The sequence below is a fragment of the Sarcophilus harrisii genome, chromosome 1, assembly GCF_902635505.1.
Source record: "Sarcophilus harrisii chromosome 1, mSarHar1.11, whole genome shotgun sequence".
Classification (NCBI taxonomy): Eukaryota; Metazoa; Chordata; class Mammalia; order Dasyuromorphia; family Dasyuridae; genus Sarcophilus; species Sarcophilus harrisii.
The window spans coordinates 579,311,030-579,335,404 of record NC_045426.1 but is presented as its reverse complement, the minus strand read 5'-3'; the positions used below and the strand labels follow the sequence as shown (position 1 = coordinate 579,335,404).

General features: G+C 35.7%; 1 protein-coding gene across 1 annotated transcript in view; it reads left to right on the top strand.

Annotated features, from left to right (window-relative positions):
* NIPAL2 (NIPA like domain containing 2) overlaps positions 1-24,375 on the top strand; it is a 130,399-nt gene that overhangs the window by 44,561 nt on the left and 61,463 nt on the right. The window contains exons 2-3 of the mRNA XM_003760280.3: positions 8,723-8,791; positions 11,507-11,678. Of these exons, the coding sequence (XP_003760328.2) occupies positions 8,723-8,791; positions 11,507-11,678 (241 nt within the window). The remainder of the gene's footprint in view (positions 1-8,722; positions 8,792-11,506; positions 11,679-24,375) is intronic.

The following is a 24,375-nucleotide window of genomic DNA, read 5'->3' as shown; positions in this document are numbered from 1 at the left end:
GCTGCACAAGAAAAATTGGATCAAGAAGGGGAAAAAACTGAGAAAGAAAACAAAATGCAAGCAAACCAGAGAAAGATTAAGAATGCTATGTTGTGGTCCATACTCAGTTTCCACAGTTCTCTCTCTGTGTACAGATGGCTCTCTTCATCACTGAACAATTGGAATTGGTTTGAATCATCTCATTGTTGAAGAGAGCCACGTCCATCAGAATTGGTCATTGTATATTCTTGTTGTTGCTGTGTATAATGATCTCTTGGTTCTGCTCATTTCACTCAGCATCAGGTCATGTAAGTCTCTCCAAGCCTCTTTGAAATCATCCTGCTGATCGTTTCTTATAGAACAATAATACTCCATAACATTCATATACCATAACTTATTCAGCCATTCTCCAATAGATGGACATCCACTCAGTTTTCAGTTCCTTGCTACTACAAAAAGGGCTGCCACAAGCATTTTTGCATATGTGGGTCCCCTTCCCTCCTTTAAGATCTCTTTGGGTTATAAGCCCAGTAGAATCACTGCTAGGTCAAATGGTATGCACAGTTTGATAACTTTTTGAGCATAGTTCCAAATTGCTCTCCACAACTGCTGGAGCCATTCACAGTTCCATCAACAATGTAGTAGTGTCCCAGTTTTCCTATATCCCCTCCAATATTTGTCATTATCTTTTCCTGTCATTTTAGCCAATCTGACAGGTGTGTAGTGTTATTTCAGAGTTGTCTTAATTTGTATTTCCTCTCTGATCAATAGTGATTTGGAGCACCTTGAAAAGTTATCTTATGGAAAACTTGTTCTGCTTGGTTCCCAAGGGCAATGATATGTAGAAATTGCATAGAGATGGATTTAAGTTGGATATGAAGAAAAACATCTCAGTATTTAAAGCTACCTTGGGAGGGAATGGATGCCCTCTCATAAGATGTCAAAGCAAAGATAAAGATATTGCAGTGGTGATTCTGATTCAAATAGGGTTGAATTTGATATATACTGAGATCTCTTCCATCTGTGTGGATCTATATTTACTGTACACTACTTCTGGAATGAAAGCCTTCTTAAGTAGAACACTGGACACTTAATGTCCTTTCCTAATCCTAATTATGAGCATGAAAATTCTGATGAGAAGTTAATGATAGTGAAGTTAAACATGATTAAAAGAAGTCATTTCTGTTAAGAACAAATAGAGTCATCATTTCTTAATTAGCCCGTGTTTATAATTATCTGGTATTAAGCAGAACAGAGCTCAAGTACAACTCAATTGGATCTGTGATCTCAGTGATTTGGAAGTTTCCTCCAGTGTTACTTATTGCAACCTATCCTTATCTATCTAAACTCTATAACTCTTGCCCCTGCCCTCTCTTACCCATAATTTTGACACCATATAATATCTACTAGTGTATTCTATGCTTTCCTTTTTTCTCTGGTATTTGAGAGTGCCAGTGGAGCACTTGACTATTTACTGGAAGAATTTTACTTTTGCCTAATTTGGGTACTAGGAAAAATAAATTCTTTATATTTAATTCTGACTTCAGGAAAGACTAATGAAATGTGGTATAATAAAAAGAGCATTAGGCTTAGAGCAGAAGACTTGTGTTTGAGTCTTGACTCCAACCTTTATTATATGATCAACATATCTTGGAACTGTGGGAAAAACTATATGGATTTTTGTGGTTCAGGATACTTGCTTCAAGTCCCAATTTTCCACTAACCAGACAGATGACCACAGGCAAATCTCTTAATTTCTATGAGTCTCAACTTCTTCTAAAAAAATAGGAAAGATCTGAGAGGATGCACATCAATTGGAGAATGACTGAATAAATTGTATTATATGAATGTTATGGAATATTATTGTTCTATAAGAAATGACCAGCAGGAAGATTTCAGAAGGGCCTGGAGAGACTTACATGAACTGATGATGAGTGAAATGAGAAGGACCAGGAGATGATAATATACCACAACACTATATGATGATCAGTTCTGATGGATGTGGCTCTCTTCAACGATAAGATGAACCAAATAAGTTCCATTTGTTCAATAATGAATAGAACCAGCTATACCCAGCGAAAAAAACTTTGGGAAATGAGTGTGAACCACTACATAGCATTTCGAATCACTCTTTTTTTGTTCACTTGCATTTTTGATTTCCTTCACAGGTTAATTGTATATTATTTCAAAGTCTGATTCTCCTTGTGCAGCAAAATAACTGTATAGATATGTATACATGTATTATATCTAACATATACTTTAACATATTTAACATGTATGGGTCTACCTGCCATCCCCATGTATGGGAGGGAGTAGGGAGAAGGAGGGGAAAAATTGGAACAAAAGGTTTTGCAATTGTCCATGCTGAAAAATTACCCATGCATATGCCTTGTAAATAAAAAGCTATATAATAAAAAAATAGGAAAGATGTGATAATAAAAGGGGATAATCATTCTTGTATTTCTTGCCTAATAGGGCTGTTTCTAAGAAAAGGGCTTGTAAGACACATAATGATACTACATGTACTGTGTGTATGTACACGTATGTATGAATGTATGTATGTACTATATAAGTGTCAGCTGCTGCATATAATGAAGTTTATTTTAGTAATCAAAATAAATCATGTAGGAGGATAACTGGTAAACAAAGACAATGGTAAAATTAAGAAAGAGATTAGAACTAATCTAGAAATTAGAAAGAGATTGTGCTCATCATAGGGAATTCCCATGTGAAGAACTTCCTTCAAAGACGTAAGTTGGTACCTTCTCTGCAAAGTTGCCTAGAGTACCAAGAGGTTAATCAATTTGCCACACAGCCAGAATATTGTCAGAGGTAAGATTTGAACCTAAGACTTCCTGACTGGTATTAGCAATGCCACATAGTGACATTAAAAGGAATTCAATTTTTGATAGTATCCTTTTGACATTACTGATTTAGAAGTCCCAAATAGCCTCCTCTACCAATATTTAAGTGGCTCCCTGAATAAGAAAAGTGATGAAATGGCAAAGAATTGCATCTGCAATCCTACAAGAATATTCTTTCCATCTTTTTTTGGTTATCATATATAAATTCCAAGATTAGCACTCTTGGAATCTGAAGAGTATAAAAGGGATTTTCCCCCACCCCCAATATATTTTTATGAAGTACACAACGATTTGGCAACACTTTACCTATGAGGAGGGAGGAGGAAGTGCTTACAGCCGTATGTCATAAAATCCAACATACAGGAGACCAAGTAGGCATTTCAGTAATTCAGTGGAAAAAAGATAGTGAGACCAGTTGTTTGATACTGTCCTGTCAACACTAGTTGATAAGAATCCTTAGATATTTGAAACAGTTGCTCTATCATTTCTACTCAGCCAAGGTCTGTTGAAACCCTTTCTTTTTTTTTTTTTTAAGTTCTTTATATATTTAGAGAAAGATACAGCCCCTGACAACAAAGTAAAATAGTGGTTATCTTCAGGGACATGCTCTGTGTCTCTTTATCCCCTTTTATTCTTTCTGCTTCTTCCTCAGTCATAGACCCTCTTTGTTGTTCAATTGTTTCAGTCATGTCTGACTGGTGTGGTTTTCTTGGCAAAGATACTAAAGTGATTTGTCATTTCCTTCTCCAGTTCATTTTACAGATGAGGAAACAGAGGCAAAAATGGTTTAATGGCCTGCCTGGGATCACATGGCTATTGTCTGAGTCTGGATTGAATTCTATCCACAGCATTCTATCCATTACATGACCTAATTGCCCATATGGACTCTCTAGTTAGAGCCATAAACTAGCCATTTTTATACCTTAGGACAAAAGCAGGAAAAAAATGTACTTTCGAATCATCCTATTAAGGTAAATTAAAATGGGGTGGATGGAATCAGCTGGGGAGAAATCCTGTGGAATGTGATTGCTAGGGCTAACCAGTCACTACATAGCTGAAATACTAGGGCTAGTTGGTGAAGTAGACACAGTGCAATGGCTGAAAAGAAAGATTCATCTTCCTGAGTTCAAATCTAGCTTCAGGTACTTACTAGTCATGTGATTCTGGGAAGGAAATGACAAATCATTCTGGTAACTTTGCCAAGAAAACCTCAAAAGAGTTCACACAGAATCAGACACGACACCTTGAACAACAAAGAACCTGAAATACTCTCCTCTAAATTTGGGTGCTATTAGACAGGCATTCTTTTTATGGTTTTGCTTCTGTCATCTTCATACACTAATTTACATTAAAGTGATTTTGAATTTAGGGCTGGAATAGGTCTTTGTGATAATCTGCATAAAGTCCTCATTTTGCAGGTGGGAATACTCTGACCCAAAAAGTTTAATTGACTTATTCAGGGTCCCATAGGAAATCATCGGCCGCACTGACTAGACCCAAGATTTCCTAACTGACTCATTGGCCACTGCACTTTTTTCATTATTTGGGGCCACTGATTCAATGTCATCCTCTCCAAGAGCATCTATCTGTGGTTTTAAAGGAGACCTATGGAGAGGGCACTATTCAACTCAAAAGAATGAATCTCTAATACTAAAAATCATTTTGTCCCAGAGCATCTGGGTATGGAATACTTGGGACCAAGACAGCATTCTCTTTCATCTTCACAATAACCATCTATCAAGTAAGGCCAGCCCTGTCTAATACCATTACAACTGCTTGATGAGTGAGTTAAGGGTTTTTAAAGTAAATTTTTTCCACTCATCATTTTAATTTTATAATTATACAAGATCTCCATAATTATCCATTCAATATTATGTACTTTGTGTTCAATACAAATCCCTTCATCATTGGGGCCTTAATTTAAAAAAAAAAATATTCCTGGCAAATGCACTGCACTGGAAATAGAAAACATGCAAATGACATATGCAAATTATGCTTTAGTCTGCAATGTTGTCTAATACAATAGTACCCAGTGAGAAATAAAAGTCAAAATTAATGCCAAGATCCTCCATTAGGAGAAGGAATTTTCATCTGAATAAAGACTGTAGGTATTATATATCTGCTAACAAAAGGGTCTTCATTTTTCTATTCTGCCCTATTTTTCATATCTATGTAACAAAGCCTTAAAATCTTCCAAGATGTGCTGCATTGTGGAAAGAATTTGCTGTAGTTATAATAATCCACCTTTGAAACTCAATGAGCTCTTTAATATTTCAAGAAAATATGTTTGGTGGAAGGGAGAAAACAGAAAGATTATATCCATGGGCATTTATACAAGTAGAATATTGATTCACTCTCCCAGTGTTTCTATCACAGTCATTAAGTATAGCAACAAATATGCCCTTCTAAGATACAAAGAGTACATAATTCCCTCTAAATGTTTTGTCTATTATTCAATCTGTGGGTAATATGTAAGTTGTTTTTAGAGACTTTCTCCCTTTAGAGTACCTCAATTGTGCATCTACTCTTTTTCTAGAATTGTGCTGGAGATGGGAGGGGAACAGACAAGTAAATGAAATTGGCATTGCCTTCAAAAAGCATCCATCAGGATAAGGAAACACTAATGGTAGACTAATGGTAGCCATCTCTAGGGTAGAGTAAAGGAGGGGGAGGGAAGAAAAAAAGGAGAAAAAAGAAATTTACATGATAACCTGATTATGTATTTAAAAGGAATAGCAAGTTATAAAATCATCTTTTTAAAAATATACTATGCATATGAAAAGATGCTCCAAGTCATTATTAATCAGAGAAATGCAAATTAAGACAACTCTAAGATACCACTACACACCTGTCAGATTGGCTAAGATGACAGGAAAAAATAATGATGATTGTTGGAGGGGATGCGGGAAAACTGGGACATTGATGCATTGTTGGTGGAGTTGTGAACGAATCCAACCATTTTGGAGAGTAGTTTGGAACTATGCTCAAAAAGTTATCAAACTATGCATACCCTTTGGTCCAGCAGTGTTACTACTGGGCTTATATCCCAAAGAGATTATAAAGAAGGGAAAGGGACCTGTATGTGCACGAATGTTTGTGGCAGCCCTTTTTGTAGTGGCTAAAAACTGGAAACTGAATGGATGTCCATCAGTTGGAGAATGGCTGAATAAATAGTGGTATATGAATATTATGGAATATTACTGTTCTGTAAGAAATGACCAACAGGATGATTTCAGAAAGGCCTGGAGAGACTTACACGAACTGATGCTGAGTGAAATGAGCAGGACCAGGAGATCATTATATACTTCAACAACAATACTATATGATGACCAATTCTGATGGACCAGACCATCCTCAGCAACGAGATCAACCAAATCATTTCCAATGGAGCAGGAATGAACTGAACCAGCTATGCCCAGAAAAAGAACTCTGGGAAATGACTAAAAACCATTACATTGAATTCCCAATCCCTATATTTATGCACACATGCATTTTTGATTTCCTTCACAAGCTAATTGTACAATATTTCAGAGTCTGATTCTTTTTGTACAGCAAAATAACGTTTTGGTCATGTATACTTATTGTGTATCTAATTTATATTTTAATGTATTTAACATCTACTGGTCATCCTGCCACCTAGGGGAGGGGTGGGGGGGGGTAAGAGGTGAAAAATTGGAACAAGAGGTTTGGCAATTGTTAATGCTGTAAAGTTACCCGTGCATATATCCTGTAAATAAAAGGCTATTAAATAAAAAAATAAAAAAAATATTATGTTATGGAAATGCTTGTTTTATTCCATAAGTTAAAAATAAAATAAATAAATTTTTAAAGTTTAAAAATTGTTAGGAAACAAAGCCAATAAAAAGAAGAGAATAATTGAGACAGTAATGCATTTTGGCACTGGGAGGTGGGATAGGAATAAAAATAATAGCTAACATTTATATAGCACTTATGTGCCAGGCCCTGTGCTAAATGCTTTACAATTATTATCGCTTTCATTCTCACAACAATTTTGATAGATGCTATTATTATCCTCATTTTACAGACGAGGAAAGTGAGGTGAACAGAGGTTAAGTGAATTGCAATAGTCATATAGTGAGTGTTAGATGCAGGACTTGAATTTAGGTCTTCCTGACTCTAAGCTTAGCACTTGAAAATGATAAATTGTTGGACATTTAGGTGGTGTAGTAGATAGATCACCAGGCTTTGGAATCAGGAGAATTGAAGTTCAAATCCTACCTCAGATACCTACTAAGCTGTGTGATTCTAGGCAAGTCATGTAACTCCAACTCTCCCAAAAAAGAAAATAATAATTGTTTTCAAGTGTTTAAAGAGCCATCATATGGAGCAGAAATTAGACTAAGCTGAATAGAAACAAATTTGAGGTTACTGGAAAGAAAAACTTCCTAAACTATAACAATCCAACTTCAGGAAGTGGTAGATTTTTACTTCCTTGGGAGTCTTCCAAGTAGAGGTTAGAAGGCCACTTTTTTGGCATGGTATAGAAGTAATTGTTCAAAGAAAGATTGGTCTAGATAGCCTGAGAGGTCTCTTACATGTTTGAAATTCTGTTATTCATCAGGAGTGAATGAGAATGAATACTCGTCTTGGAGTCAGGATAGCTTGAGTTCAAACCCAACCTCAGGCACTATTTGCTGAATAATCCCAGACAAACTATTTATAAAATAGAATTTTATTTTTTCAAATACATATACAATAGTTTTTAACATTCACCTTTGCAAAATCTTTGTGTTACAAATTTCTCTCTCTTTCTCCTTCCCCCTCAAGAGTAAGCAATCTGATATAAGTTAAACATGTGCAGTTCTTCTAAATATATTTCCATATTCATTATGCTGTGCAAAAAAAAAAAAAATCAGATCAAAAGGGGAAAATAAGAAAGGAAAAAATAAAGAAACAATAGCAACCAAAACAAAAAGGTGAAAATACCATGCTTTGATCCACATTCAGTTCCCACTGTCCTCTCTCTGGCTGTGGATGACACTTTCCATCACAAATCTATTGAAACTGCATTGAATCACCTCATTGCTGAAAGGAGCCAAGCCCCTTACAGTTGGTCATCACATAATCTTGTTGTTACTATGTACATGTTCTCCTGGTTCTGCTCACTTCACTCACCATCAATTCATGTAAGTCTTTCCAGGCTTTTAAACTGAAATCAACCTGCTCATCATTTCTTATGGAACAATAATATCCCATTACATTCATATACCATAACTTATTGATTCCCCAATTGATGAATATCCACTCAGTCTCCAGTTTTTTGCCACTACAAAAAGAGCTGCTACAAACATTTTTGCACATCTGAGTCCTTTTCCCTCTTTGGGATACAGAGCCAGTAGTGAGACTGCCAGATCAAAAGGTATGCAGTTTTATAATCCTTTGGGCATAGTTCCAAATTGCTCTCCAGAATGGTTGGATCAGTTCACAGCTCCACTAACAATGCATTAGAGTTTCAGTTTTCCCATATTCCCTCCAACATTTATCATTATCTTTTCCTGCCAGACAAATCATTTAAACTCTTTGAAGCATCACTTGTGCTAAGTCTTGAAAGAAACTAAGGATTCTCCAAGACATAGGGGAGGAGAGAAAACCTCTCATATCTATGCGACAATCAGCATGGAAGTATGGACTTGGGCATTGGATAACCTAAGATATAAAATGGAAGTTAGGAGCTCATTTTATGGTTTCATTACACAAGACAAATATCTAGAAACTTCAATATATGACTTGGTTAATGCTAATTTTTAAAACTAAATGATGATAGCAGAACTTGCATTCATATTTAAAGCCTGAATTGATTAACCTTTTTTGGAAGAACTCTTACAAAGGTTATCATTTTTCTTAAAACTGTTTTACAGACTCACCTCTTTGGTGTATTGCTGGCAGTTACAGGAAACTTAATCATCAGCATTTCACTCAACATACAGGTATGAAAAATATTCTTGTATTTTAATGGTTTTACTTCCTGTAAACTTATTGCTTCAGTTTCCTTCCCAGCCCATCCTTCTGGGAGTTTATGCAGGGTATGAAGATTCTTTGGAAAGCATTCATTTGCAGACCACATGGGTTTCCATTTTTTCTTCTTTTTTTAACACTTAAGAAAACTAGGCTAGAACCATATGGTTTTCTTCTTTTTTAGGGAAAACCTATGGAAGGGAAAGCAGGGACTTGAATCAAACTATGAACCAGTTTCTGCTTTGCGACTTTAGGCTAGTCAAATGACTTCCAGGAGATCTCTCAGGTCCCTCATCTGTAAAGTGAGAGAGGCTTGGACAGGGGATCTTTAGGATGTCTTATGACTTGGCCATTATATTCTTCCTGGGACTTTAGAAAGAACTGTTATCATTTGCTTAATGTTGAATGAAATGAAAATGAAAATTAATTTTTTACAGACCCTTGAATTAAAGAAAGAAAGAAAGGGAAGAATGGGGGAGGGAAAGAGAAAAAAGAGAGAGGGAGAGAAAGTAAGAGAAAGAGAAAGTCAGAGAGAGAAGGAAAGAAAGAAAAAGAAGAGGGGAAGGGAAGAAAAAAGGAAGGGAGGGAAGAAGAGAGGGAGAGAGAAAGAAGGAAGAAAATAAAGATGCCTACTCTCCCATCTGCTACAGGATGCAAAGATGGAGAGGGAACAAGTATTTATAAAGTGACTACTATGTGCCAGGAACTGGGCTAAGCACATTATAACTATTATTTCATTTTGTATCAAAGAGTATACAAACAAAAAAAAGCCCAAAGTAATCCCTGCTCACAAGGAACTTATATTCATTTGGGAGACAATGTGTAATGGAAACATGGGTAAATAGGGCACCAGACTTGGAACCACAAATATTTCAGTTTGGCTCTAGCTCAGATAATTTACTCACTATGTAATGCTGGCCTTGTCACTTAATCTTTCTGTGTTTCGGGTTCCATATCTATAAAATGAGGGAATTGGATCTGGTTGCCTCTAATGTCCTTTCCAATTCTAAATCTATGCTTTAGTTATCCTTTGTACACATATAGATATCTGTAAAAATAAACTTACAATCCATATGAGGCAGTTAAATAGAAGACAGTTAGGAATGGGAGGGGAGAGAACTCCTATGGGGATAGAGCTTAGGCTTGAAGGAAAAGAGAGATTGAGTGAAATGACAACAGCTGTCTTCTAGTAAATGTTTAACAATCAGCTTTCCAACACAAGTTTAAATTTCATCTGTATTGTTAACATTTTCTTCATCACTTTCTTAATTCAAGATGCTGAAAAAGAACAATAAATCAAGTCTTGATTTATAGCACTGGCCATTTTCCAAGGTAGAAATGCTCACACTTGACTCTCACACAGTTTGAGCTGGCTCTAGCACTACCTTTGGGTATAGATGAGAAGTACCTGCAATCCAGACATGAGGAATGGACAAAAATACAGGAACAGTGGATAAGAGTGCTATATGTAGGGAACAGAGAGAAAGCCAATTTGACTGAATTTTTTCTCTCTCCTCACCTCTACACTTCTACTTCTTGGACCCTACCTTCCTTCAGGAGGATACTGTGTGTGCAGGTATCCTCCCACCTTCTAGATTGTTCTTGTTGTCATTGAATTGTTTTGGTCATGTCTGACTCTTTGTGATCTCCTTTGGGATTTTTTTGGCAAAGATACTGGACATTTACCGTTTTCTTCTCCAGCTCATTTTACAATGACAAAACTGAGGCAAACAGGGTTTTAAGTGACTTGTCCAGGAGCCATATAACTAATAAGTGTCTGAGGCTGGATTTGAACTCATAAAGATGAAGTCTTCTTGGCTCTAGATTTGGTGCTCTTATCTACTGTGTGATCCAGCTATCGCATATTACTATTAGATACTTTATACTGTATCACATGCATACTTATTTATATATATATATATATACATTGTCTGCACCATTCAGATCTTGAGCATCTTGAAGAATGTTGAAGACAGGGACTAATTTTTTTTGCTTGGTGCAATGATTGACATATAGTAAGCTCTTAATATATATATATATATGTGTGTGTGTGTGTGTGTGTGTGTGTGTGTGTGTGTTAACTATTGACTGGTTGGCCATAGAGTGAAAAAGGAGAGTAATTTATACCGAGAGTGTAAAGGTAGATTGTGAAAAAGCTTTAAGAGTCAAATAAAAGATTTTAGATTTTATAGGGATAATCAGGAGCTCTCTATTATTGAGTAGGGTGGTGATGACATAGTCAGATGTATTCTTAAGGAAAATAATTTTAGTATTAATGTGAAGAATGTATTAGAGTAGGGAGAGGATTAAGGTGGGGAGATCAGTTAGACCATTGCTAGTTGAGAAGTGATGATGTGGAAAGAGCTGTGGAGTTGAAGGCATAAAAGATCTGGATTCTAACACTACTTCTCATATCTACTAGCTGAGTGATTATGGGAGAGTAATCACCTTTCAGAGCCTCAATTCCTTCATCTATGAAATGATACTTATCTTATAGGACTGTTATGAGTCAAGTATTCTGGAATCCCTAAAGAGTTTGAGAAATGTCAGTTGTTATCATTCAAGAAATAGGAAGCATGTAAAGTACTTTTTTTCAAAATGTCCATCTAAAGTCATTTTTTAAAATGTATGTAAAATACTTTCTCTTTGTGAAAAATGTTTTTATTTATATTCCTAATTCTATCTAGAAATATTCTCACCTTAAGTCAGCACATCAAGGAAGCCAAAAGCCCTATTTCCAAAGTATCTTGTGGTGGTGTGGAAGCCTCCTGATGGCAATTGGGGAGATGGGAAACTTTGCAGCCTATGGATTGGCACCTATTACCCTCATTGCTCCTTTGGGTTGTGTGTCTATTTCAGGTAAGGTATTTTTCTATATTTTGAAACAAAAATTTTCCCCATGATATTCAAAACATGAGAGAAATAATCCTTGCACATAGGGATTATAGCCTCTGTTTTCTGACTTCATGACATAAACATCATTGAATTAATTGATGATGTTGAGATATGTTTTTGCCCTGAATGATCAGTCAAAGGCGAATTTATTTTTCATAGAATCTCAGAGTCATAGAATCACTTAGCAGGGACCTTTGGGATCATCAACTTGGATCAGAGGAACATAGCAGAAAAGAATTTACCCCTTTATTTTCTACATGAGGAAACTGAAACCTAGAGAACTGAGCAACATTTTTCATGGTCACCCAAGAGTGTCAGGGGCAGGATTTGAACCTAAGACTTCTAACTCAAAATCTAGCATTGATTTTTCTCCATAGCATTCACAACAACCAGGTAGACCTCCAATATATAATCAAACATTTTTAGTGTTACAGAGCTGATTATCTTATGATGTATCGTGCTGTATTGGGGGTGGCTAGGCAGCTCAGTAGTTAGAATGCTGGGCCTGGAATCAAAAAAACCTGAGTTCAAAACTTGTTCTTAGATATTCATTAGCTGTGTGATCCTGGGCAAGTCACTTAACCCTGTTTGCCACAGTTTCCTCATTTGTAAAATGAACTGAATATGGAAATGGCAAACCACTCCAGTATCTTTGCCAAGAAAAACCCAAATGGGGTATGAAGAACTCTGGGCAAATGACTTAAGCTTTCTAGGTCTCAGTTTTTTCACATAGAAATAAGGAGGTTTGAGTAGATGACCTTTGACAGTCACATCAGGGCTTCAAATTATGATAGGCTTTTTAAAAAAACTGGCTCAATAATTATTTGCTTTTAGATTAATTTCAACATGAAAACATAACAGTTTTCATTCTCTCCCTTTAAATCCTTATCAGGATTCTTTGTTTATTGGGGTTTTTTTTCACTTCACTCATACAGAATGAATTCCTTGACATTTACCCCTTCTTCCTCCCATCTCAAGTCTTTATAAGATCATAGCCTTAGAAATGGGAGGTATTTCAGAGGTCATTTTGTCCAACTCCCTCCTTTTGCATAAAACAAAACTGGAGAAACTAAGGTTATGCAGATAGAAAGTGAAAGGATCAGGATTTGAACACTAGATCTCTGACTCTGGAGCCTTTCTCTTTACTGTACCAGAGATACCTGGGAAGGGGAGATAGAAAGAAGCAGGTTAAATATCCCCAATTCCTAAAGTGGATGAGGTTTCATTTCCTTATCACTGTTCTTTTTCATAGTTACTTTTCTTATTCATCATTATTCATGAAACTTAATAGAATTTTTAATTAGGCTTTCTGGTGTTACTTTTAAAATAAAAATTTAATTCTTTCCATCCTTTATGTCCCCGGTTTATTTTTTGTCAGTGAAACTAAATAGGTTGGTTTCATGGTCTGATTCTCAAATTCTGATTCTTGGAAATTAACATCAGCATCATTCGTGAAATAGTTACAAAAATCCCTTGCATTGGAATTAAGCAATTATTTCACTTCATGTTAGATTTTGTTAAACCAGGTTTAAATTTTAAACATATTGGAACTGTACCGCTTGAACATTCAAAAACTATTCTCCCCTGCATATATCTTGATGTCACTTTTTATTAGATCAGGAAATTTTGAAATTGACCATGTTGTGATGGTTATAGTCTAGTTTCTAAATCCTTTTCTTTCAAAGAGTTTCTTCTGTGTTCATTTGAAGTGATTTCCCAAGCACCCTAATAAGGAAAAATGAAATGTCTCTAAATGTCTAAAAGGAAAAATTCATTCTCTAAGCCCACTTCAAGTCAACAACTTCTTCTGAGGTTTCTCTGCATCTGCTGCCATGGAAACATTGTATCTCTAAATCTCTGTAATATTTAGAACCTTCTTTGATATGGTAACAAACCAAGAGAGGTGGCTTCTGCCTTCTGTTAACAGAGACAAAAAAAATGTAGATATGTATCTTGATTTTAAAGTCTCTAAGATGTTTCTTATGTACTTTTGTATTGTTGGCAAAGAGGATTTAAAAAAAAAATCTCCCTAAAACAAAATACAATCCAGAGTTGAGTGACTTGGGAAAATACACAGGTTATCTAAGAAGTTATTATTTATAAGCATTCTGATTGAATAAATAAATTAGGGAATTTCTTACTTGCTCTATTCTTTAGCTCCTAGGCAACCAAATACCCTTGACATTTTTTTTCATTCAAAGAACCCGAGAAATGAGAAATGAAAAAAATGTTCTGTTGTCAGCCTTGATGTTTCTCCAAACTCTATCTATTCTTGAAATGCTGTGTGGGGGCTTTATGATAAAATTCTGTTTGCTTGTTAGAGGCAGCTTATTGTGGTGGAGTGCCAGCCTCTGAATAGGAAAATATGAGTTTTACTTGTGAGTCATTCTAGCTGGGTTACCCTGGACAACTTGTTGAATTCCTCAGGGTTCCAAGAAACTCTCTAAGCTTAAAGAAGTGATGGATGAGATATGGAACTACATTGATAGAAATTTCCTCAAATATGTGTGTATACATGTTCATATATATATAATGTATATATAACATATACAGATATATATGCATAAATACATATATATGGGCAACTAGATGGCACAGTGCCAGACATGGGGTCAGGAAAACTCATTTTCCTGAGTTCAAATCTGACCTCAGATACTTACTAGCTATGTGATCTGGGCAAGTCACTTAATCCTGTTTGCCTCAGTTTCCTCATATATGAAGATGAGCTGGAGAAGGAAATGACAGACTGTTTCAGTGTCTTTGCTAAGAAAACCACAAATAGGATCATGAAGAGTCAGGCATAATTGAATGATAACAATAAAATATACATATATATGTTTATATATGTGTATAGTAATATAACTTAATATATAATTTCCCTATACTTAAATGTGAAAAGGAAGGATGATGTGGTAGAGAAAGCATCAGATTTAAAGCCAGAGAATCTAGATTTAAATACTAAATCATTTAGCTACTGTAACCTTTGTGACTTTAAATGGGTAATTTAACTTCTCCGAGACTTCCTTAATTTCCTCTCTCTCAAGAAAAGGGGTTGGATGAGAGGTGTCAAATACCTTCAAAGCTGCTTGCTACCTACTCTACTTCCTATGACTATCTGAATCAGATTAAAATGTAATTGGAAAGGGAGCAACTGGATGGTACAGTAGATAGAGCACTGGCCCTGGAATTGGGAGGACCTGAGTTCAAATCTGGCTTCAGAATTTTAACACTTATTGACTGTGTGATCCTAGGCAAGTCATTTAAGCTCCATTACCTCAAAAAGAAATGTAATTAGAAAGTATTTAATAAAATAAATAAAAACACACCAAAACTTAAATACATTAGTTTTTATAACTGCCAATATGTCCCCTGCAAGGATCATTATGCACAGTTTAATATCCTGCATTTTTATTTGAGCTCCATACTACTGAACTAGACAATTTCATATATTGAGTATTTTAATTAATTTTGGTTTGCCTCAATAGGATATTTGTGACCAAAGGCATGTGTAGGCCTGCAAAAGGAGATGATACATTTTGTAGAATCAAAAAATATTGTACCTGAAATGGATGTTAGAGATTATATAATTGGTGAGGAAGCTAAGGCCTAGAGAAGGGAAATCGCTTACCCAAAATCACAATGGCAAAGACAAGACAAGAATAGGTAGTAATAAAACCAAGCTGTCTTAACTATTAGTCTACTGGGTCTTTTCTACTAATCTCCAATGTGTAATATTCACAAAGTATTGACAGACTTTGGGATGCTATGACTGATATTGATTTGTTTTTGCGGGGCTATTTGTGACCAATAAAAATGATTAGCAATTAGAATTCTCTAAAAGTAGGATCAATTTCTTGTGGAAGTAGAATGTTTCCCATTTTAGAAATATTTAAGTAAAGGCTGAATGACAGATTGTTGGAATCATCTTAGAAAGAGGTTTTGATCAGAATAGATGCTCTCTGAGGCCCCTTCCTGGTCTCAGATTCTGTGATTATCACAACTTTAAGGGGATTATTTCAGAGTGAAAGGGCAGCTCTTCCCAAAAAGGGACACCTCATTTCTCTAGGAGCTTTGCATCTCTGAGATAGGAGGATTATATGAAGAAAGGAAAATGGTGCATCAATATGAGAAGATAGATTAAATAGTAATAGTTCCATCTATCTAATGTGTTGGGGATAGATAAGGAAGAAGAGATTAAGGACCATGAGACAGGTGGCACAGTGGATAACTATGGATTATTTTTTTAATACATAATCTTTCAATTTGTCATCTTGAAACCTCTTACATTGTCAGATACAATGTTAAGTATATCTTTAATAAAAAGTATATTTTTTCAAAGTCATCTTGATCATAACCTATAGGTTTTCTCTTTATTTTTAAAAATGTCATTTAAATTTTTTTAGCTCCTGAATTCTCTCTCCTTTCTGTCCCTCCCCCAATCATTGAGAAGGCAAGAAATACAATATTCATTATACAGATGAAATTATGCAAAACATATTTAGTGGAAAATTCTGCAGTCAGAAAGACCTAAATTCAAATCCCACCTGAGATATTTCCTAGCTCAAAATCTATCTGCCTCAGTCTTCTCATATGTAAAAAGAGGATAATAGCAGAAATTATCTCACAGACTTATTGTGAGGATCAAATCAGATACATTATGTAAAATACTTAGCACAGCACCTAGCCCAGAGCATGTTTCCTTTCCTCCTCACCCATATGAATCAATTCTGAGGATTAGTTTCCAAGAAAGGATGTATTTCAAGAAGAATTAGATTGTTCCAACATTGACAAAAGATTTAAATAACAGTCAAAGAGATGCTGCCGCACAAATGTAGACAGTCCCCAGATATATTGGATACAGTACAATTGGGATTCTAGAGACATATACTCTAAGCTAGGGATATATCATAAGCTTCATAAGATAAGCACAGAGATAAGGCATATAGTTGGAGGAGAAATAATTTTCCTGGTTATAAGCAGTGTATGCATGTAAAAATGTATTGTGCCCTTGTTCTTCATGGAAGCATTTAAAAAAAAATGACAGTCCATGAAAATATAAGAAATAGGAGAGAAAAATCTTGAAGACAGCATCAAATAATGAAGTTCTTCAGATGGAAAGGAAAGAAGGGATATGGAGTGCTGATGGTAAAAACCTTAGAGATAAGATCTTTGGCTCCTATACTCAGATTACCTCTAGAGAACCATACTACTTCTGTCAAGGGTACCAAGACACTTCCAATCACTCATGTTTGTCATCTCAATCTCCTCCTTTCACTCACTTCATATGTCCATTCAATTGCCAAGTGTTGCCACTCCTAATTAGATCTACAACCCCTCCTTTTCTCCCATCCCACAACCATCCTTTTTCAATTCTTATCACTGTAACTTTGATTATTTCAGTAGCCCCTGCCTCCAGTCTCTTCCCTCTACATCCTTCACATAACAACCAAATGGATATTCCCAAGGCACAAGTCAGTTTTTCCCTCCTATTGTCCCAGTGTCTCCCTACTGCTTGCAGGATGAAATGCCCAATGTGGCATTTAAAGACCTTCATATTCTGGTTTCAACCTAACCTTCCAAGATCACAATCCTACTATTCCTCTCCACACACTCTACAATCCAGCCTTACAGGCATGTTTAATGTTCTTCACAAATAATGTTCTGCATATCCCATCTTGCTGCTTCTGTATGGAACCCTCCCTCTATTCTCTTCATCTGGAATAGACTTACTCTAACCTTCCTTAATTGGGATCCTCAGCCTTCTTCAAAATTTAGTTCAAGCACCATCTCTAACATGAGGCCTCTTCTTATCCATCTGTTTGTATCTTCTGGCCAAATTAACTCAATTTGACTTAGTATATGTATATATATATATATATATATATATATATATATATATATATATATATATTTAGTGTATATGTGTATATATTATATGAAATTCTTGTTATTCAGTCAGTTCATTTGTGTGTTCTACTCTTCATGATCCCATTTGGGATTTTCTTGGCAAAGATACTGGAGTAGCTTGCCATCTCCTTCTCCAGCTTATTTTATAGATTAAGAAACTGAGCCAAGCAGGGTTAAGTGAGTTGCCCAGGATCACAAAGTTAGTAAATATCTGAGGCTGGATTTAAAATCTTCCTGACTCTAGGCTGGACATTCTATGTACTGCACCTTCTAGCTGCCTAGAAGATATCCCAAAAGTCTGAGTGCATTTTTAAGCTTTAATAGATTTAATAGTTTGAAACTGAACTAAGACCTGTGTGTGTGTGTGTGTGTGTGTGTGTGTATTTCCTGCTGATAGAATGTATAGGGGAAATGCCAATGTAGAAATGCCCTCCAGAGCTGCATTTCAGAGTTGCCTGAGATACTGTCTGACTGTTTTAATAACTCACTTATGTTCACTTAGCTTAATATATATCAAAGGTAACACCTGAACTCAGGTCTTTCTGATTCCAAGATCATCTCTCTATCCACTATGTTACACTGCCTCCCAGAGGAAATAAAAATAATAACCAACATTGCATGATGCTTAAAGTTTGCAAAACATGAAAAGCATTTTCTTGTTTAAGTCTTACAAAAACCCTACAAGGTAGGCACTGTTATCTCAGTTTTACAGATAAGGAAAGTAAGACTTGAAGAAGTTCATTAACTTGCCTCTTGTCACATAGCTAGTTAAGTCTCAGTGGAAAGATTTGAATTTGATTCCTGATCCAGCATGCCATTCACTGGACCATACTACCACTTATTATTATTATTATTTTGCTGAGATAATTGAGATTAAGTGACTTCCCCAGGGTCACACAGCTAGGAAATGTTAAGTGTCTGAGATCAGATTTGAACTGAGGTCCTCTTGACTCCCAGGCTGGTGCTCTATCCACTACATCACCTAGCTGCTCCCTGATTAATTTTTTAAAAAGGACTTTCCACCAATTGTTAGGTCACCTTTTAGAGATGTCTAAAGTACATCATTTAATTCTGAGAGATCTTGTTTTAAGATTCAAAAAAACTCACTTGCATACCATGAAATGTTTTATTTGATTAGATTATTTTTCTAGAGACTGAATTATTTTCTTGAAACAAACTCCCAGTCTCATTCATAATAATAGTATGTGGCCAAATTATTTTTATTAATATCAAAAATTAAATATATTCTAGATTCCAAATAGCACTTACTTCTTAGGGTTGTCATGAGGATCAAATGAAATATATTTAATAAAATAGCACAGATTCTGGAACTATTAGAAATATATATTCCTTTCTCTCCCTATATTGCTATTAAAATAAGAAGGCTGTTTCATGGAATAGAGGCAGCCAGTAGCTTAATGGAAACAGTTAGAAAGACCTGACTTTAAATCCAGTCTCATAAACTTATTAGCTATGTGATCCTGAGCAAGTCATTTCACCTCTGATTCCTTGACAAATTGGATTAAATTGCAGAAGGAAATGGCCAACGAATCCAATATCTTTGCCAAGGAAAACCCCAAATGGTGCCACAAAGAGTTGGTGACAACTGAACAACCAAATAGTAAATAGTGGACAGAGCACTGGTATTGGAATCAGGAGACCTGGGTTCAAATTTTGTCCAGGCATTTACCAGTTGTGTTATTTACAAGGCATGTGATTTCACGTATCTCAGTCCTGCTTTCCTCACCTTTAAAATGAAAGTAATGAAACTATGTGCCTCACTAAGTCTTTGGACCAAATGAGATTGGAATGTATGATGAAAGTATTTTGCAGTGTTAAAGTCTTGTTTGCATTTAAGCTGTTATTAATGAAAGCACCCATATTATCATATGAAATCCCATTCTAACCAACTCCCCAGAGGCATCCAAATTCTATCTTTGTGGTAGAATTCTGTTATAAAGTCACTGAACTGATTTGGAATATGGTTGGATTGAGTTAAATATAAGGGAATGGGCTGCCTCAACGAGGAGATGAGAAGGGGAGGAGAAGGGACTGATGCCTAACAGGTCTTTTCCATCTCCCATTTCTATGGCACTATGGTTTTTGCCCAAATTAGAAATCACAATGTGGAATATATGTTGTTTTATGTATTTCTCCTGGTTGGTTGTTCCATGGTGGAGCAGTAAACTAAAATAGGCCTGTAATCCATTAGACGATGGTCACAGAACAGCCAAAAAGCCCTTGTGAGGCCTTTGCAGAATTCCAGAGACGCTGTCTCAAGCAGAAACTTTCTTCTCCAAGATTTTTATTAGAAACAAATGAAAGCAAACATAAACAGACCAATGAATGGGTGACCTGTAAAGTTACATGATCCTGGATGCAGGCTAATTATCCATGTCCTTTGAGAACACCATGCTTGGTGCCAGCCTGGATGCGTTCTTTAGAACTCTCAAAACCTCACCGGATGCTTGTTCCAGGGACACTTGACATGGAAGCTTAATTTAATGTTGGAAATATGCAGGTCCCCTCCCTTTCCTCAGTGGTTTGCCATGCTGTCTGGTTTAGCACATTTGTCCCCAAACCAGCTTAAGTTAAATGTCCAAGATAAAATTTTTATTCTGCAGTTAATCACGCACACCCTGCATGAGGCATTCTTTAGTTGTAGAGTTAGTTACTGAAAATAGCCATGTAACAGAACTTCTGAAAAGCTTTATCTAGGACTCCATATTTTGGCTAATTTTTTTAAGCTCTTGAGAAGCACTTTCTATAGAAGTTATGAGAAATAAATAGAATATAGTTAATTTAGTAGAATGGTGAAAGGGACTTGATTTTTTTTTCAAGATGAAAGATGAATTGTTTGCAAGGCAGATGCAAAAAAAGTAGTCTAAGTTTATAGTCCATGTCATAAAGGGAACAGTTGAAGGGCCTGGAAATGTTTAACACGATGGAGAAATGACACCAAAGGAATGTGGGAGCTATCTTCAAGTACTTGAAAGACTGTCATGTAGAAGAGGGATTTGACTTCTTTCACTGGATCCCAGAAGGCAAAATTGGGAGCAATTTAGAGTAGCAAATATGAGTCAATCCTCCTTTGTCCTGTGTCCTACTGCCTTTCTTTTGTTGATTATTTATAATTCATTCTATATATAACTTGCTGTATTTAGATTTATGAATATTGTCTCACCTATTAGACTGGAAGCACCTTGAGAACAGGGACTTTGTCTTACCTTTCTTTGTATCCCCAGAACTTAACACAGTGTCTGGCACCTAGTAAGTAGTTAATAAATATTTATTGGCTGAATGACTGACTAATATAAGGAAAAAGTCCCAAACAATCAGAAGTATCCAAAAGTAAAATGAGTTTCTCTGGAGGATAGTAGGAATGCCTCACTGCAATGTCTCAAGCAGAGACAAGGTAGTTATTTGTCCTTCATTTTTAAAGAGGACCAATACTTGTTCACTGGATTTAAGTGAGACACAGTTGTACAAAGTTGTTGGTTTCATTTTCTCCTCCAAAGTCATTGATGTCCAGAGGCAAGACAAAAGTCAACAACTGGTGATGACTTGGGGAGCAATGGAGGACCTTGGAGTCTTTAATTCCTGACCAAGTTCTAAGCATCCCATAGTGCCTGCTTCAGTTACCTTTACGACCATTGGAAGAAATTGTTCTCATTGTGGTGAGGTTTCTTTTTTCATGTATAGGTTAGACAAGATGGGAACTGAATCCCTTCCAACTCTGAAATTCTGTGATTCTTTATAGGAAATCATATTTTATTTTGATAGGTAAATTACTGAATAACATTGGTAAATCTCAACCGCCTTCAGTGAATGATTAGTGGCCCTATTTTTCCATGAAATTTTGCCATGAATTCCATGGCGTTTTAATTTCTACCCATTTGGGTGGCACAGGCAATCCCTGTGCATGCCTACATTTTCTAAAGCTGCATTACGCCCAAAACCCCCTAACTTGATTAAAATGCATTCTCATTTTAGAATGCATTTTAATTGACTTCATTTCTTCCTAAAAGCCTAAATTTGAAACAAGGGAATGAATGATATTTATGGAGCAGTACATAAATAAAATTAAAGTTGATTGGGCCTGTAAGTATGTTCAGTGTGCTAGAGTATTTGAAGTTTGATTGTGGTTGACATGAAAGTGTTTTGTGGTTTACTTCTCAGCAGCACACTGAAGTCGCTATTATAAGTGGTCAGAAACCGCAAGCGAGATATTTACATGTAGGAGCTATTTGTAGCATCATTACATAAATATGTTCTTTTCGTTTCAGGGGGTATTTTTTAAAAAGAAGATTTCTTTGGTTTTCACAATTTGGCTTTGTCTTTTGCTCTTTCAAATTCAAAACAATAAGCTGAAATAGGATGGAATGAAAATTAATGAGATTTTCATTAAAATTGTAGCAAAATAGCCTCTAAGAGGCCCTCTTATTTCTAACATTCTTTAATGTATTTGATATTTGGGTTAAAATGGGTAAATATGTTTAAAATTTAGGTAAAGTTTTTGCTTCTAAAGAGACTTACATAAGAAGCATGGAAACAATTATTAAAATCACACTAGAGATGAGATAGAGAGAAAAAGAAAGAGAGACAGAGAGAGATGGATAGATAAATGTATGGATGATAGCTAATAGTGAAGTTTTAAATTTTGATTTTTAAAAGGAATATCTGGAATTAGAGGTGCACATGTTGCCCTTTATCACTTGGAAGGTCCCAGAAAAGCTATCTCAGATTCAAGTGGACTATTATAACAGCAAGGCAGTACTTTTATATCTTTCCAAATGATTCTCTATTCTACTCATCACTTTGGCTGTTCCAAAACTTCTTTTTTCCCATGGCAGTGTTAACCCCAACAATCTCAGCTAAAGGCTTTGTCTTACCAGTTACCAAAAATATATTTTTTATCAAGACTACTTTTTTTCCTTTTTTCTTCATTTCACATTGCTCTATCTTCCCTCACTATCTCCTCCATTATTCCATCCTCTCATTAGGATTAAGTGATTTAAGTTTGCCAAGGTTAACCTCTCTATATGTACCTTTGATTGCATCCCCTCTTGTCTTCCCTAGCAAATTATCCCTATCATCTACTTCCAACCCAATCTTTACTCTCTTTCTCTGACCTGGTTTTTTTTTTCTGCTACCTACACATACATCCATGTCTCTTCCATTTTAAAATAAAAACCCTTCACTTTATCTGACCTTCCCCACTAGTTATCATCCTTTGTTTCTTTTCTTTTCTCAGTTAAACTTCTTTAAAAAGCCATCTTTACATGGTGCCTCCACTTCCTCTCCTTTCTCTCTCCTCTAAATCCTCTGTAGTCTGACTTATCTATTTAATGAAACTGCTCTCTGCAAAGTTACAAATGATTTTTAATAAATTGTCCAATTGAATGGTCTCTTCTCAACCCTTATCTTTCTTTTTAAAAAATGTTTTTCTCAATTACATGTAAAAACAATTTTAACATTAACACAAATTTTTGAGTTCCAAATTCTTTCTCTCTTTCCTATTCTCTCTGCTCTTTGAGAAAGCAAGCAATTTGCTATAGATTACACATGGGCAGTCATGCAAAACTTATTTCCATATTAGCCATATTGCAAAAGAAAACAGGAAAAAAAAACAAAGTAAAAAATGCTTTGATGTGAATTCAGCCTCCATCAGTTCTTTCTCTGGAGGTGGATCACATTTTTATCATAAATCCTTTAGAATTGTCTTGGATCATTGTACACCAAGAATAATTTAAGATTTTTGTCTTTCTTGACCTCTTGACACTATATATCACTTTCAAGTTGGACTCTATACTTGAAGCCTTTCTACCTCAGTAAGGATTGCTAGACAAAGCTTGCTTTCTGCTGACCTAGGCTTCAGGAAGCCACTATCACCTTGATGGTAGGGTGAAATACTGGAGTTGCATTTTACTGGGGATTACTGACATAGGGAAGTAAAAAAATCAAGCATCTGTTTTCTTTATGTAGAAATCCCTTCAGATGTTTCTGACCATGTTCTCAATAGGGATGTGAGGAGAGGTTAGCTATATTCAGTACAAACTTGGGCAGAAAGCTGGAGATAAAAACTACTACAGGAAAAAATTTTCAGAAGACCAAGGATGAATCATGAGTTCAAGGATGACTCTTTTTAGAGCAGGAAATTTGTTTTACATGACTATGGAATTTGTTGCAAGTTTTGTTTTCTTTTTTTAATGAGGAGAGGAAAGGGAAAGGAAAAAGCATTTATATAGCACCTCCTATGTCTATAGTCAATATATACATATTAAGTGTCATACACTGTGCTAAATGATGGGGATACAAATACAGAAAAATAAAGACAGTCTTTGCCCTCAAGAAGCTTATAGTTTAATGAGCAAAGATAAAACACAAAAGGAAAAAAGGAGGAGTACTTCCCACAGGAGGGAAATTGGAAATTTCAGTCCAAGAAATATCTTGATAGTATAAGTAGGTGAGAAATAAGGAAATGTCTAACCTTAAGTCTTTCCTTAAATGGAAGTTTGAGTTCTGGCCCTATCCTCCAATCAGAGAAGCCAAAGATAGTGATTAAGTAGAATATCAGGGCAAGACTGATAAGATCTTGGTTATCACAATGAACTATAGGAAATTTTAACATTAAAAAACTATGACAGGACACATTGAAAAGGCTAGAGCCAACTCTCTTATGTATTAAGGTTTTGATTGTTTGGCTTTTGTTTAGCTATTACTTGAAAATCTGCCTGACTCCTGATACAAGAGG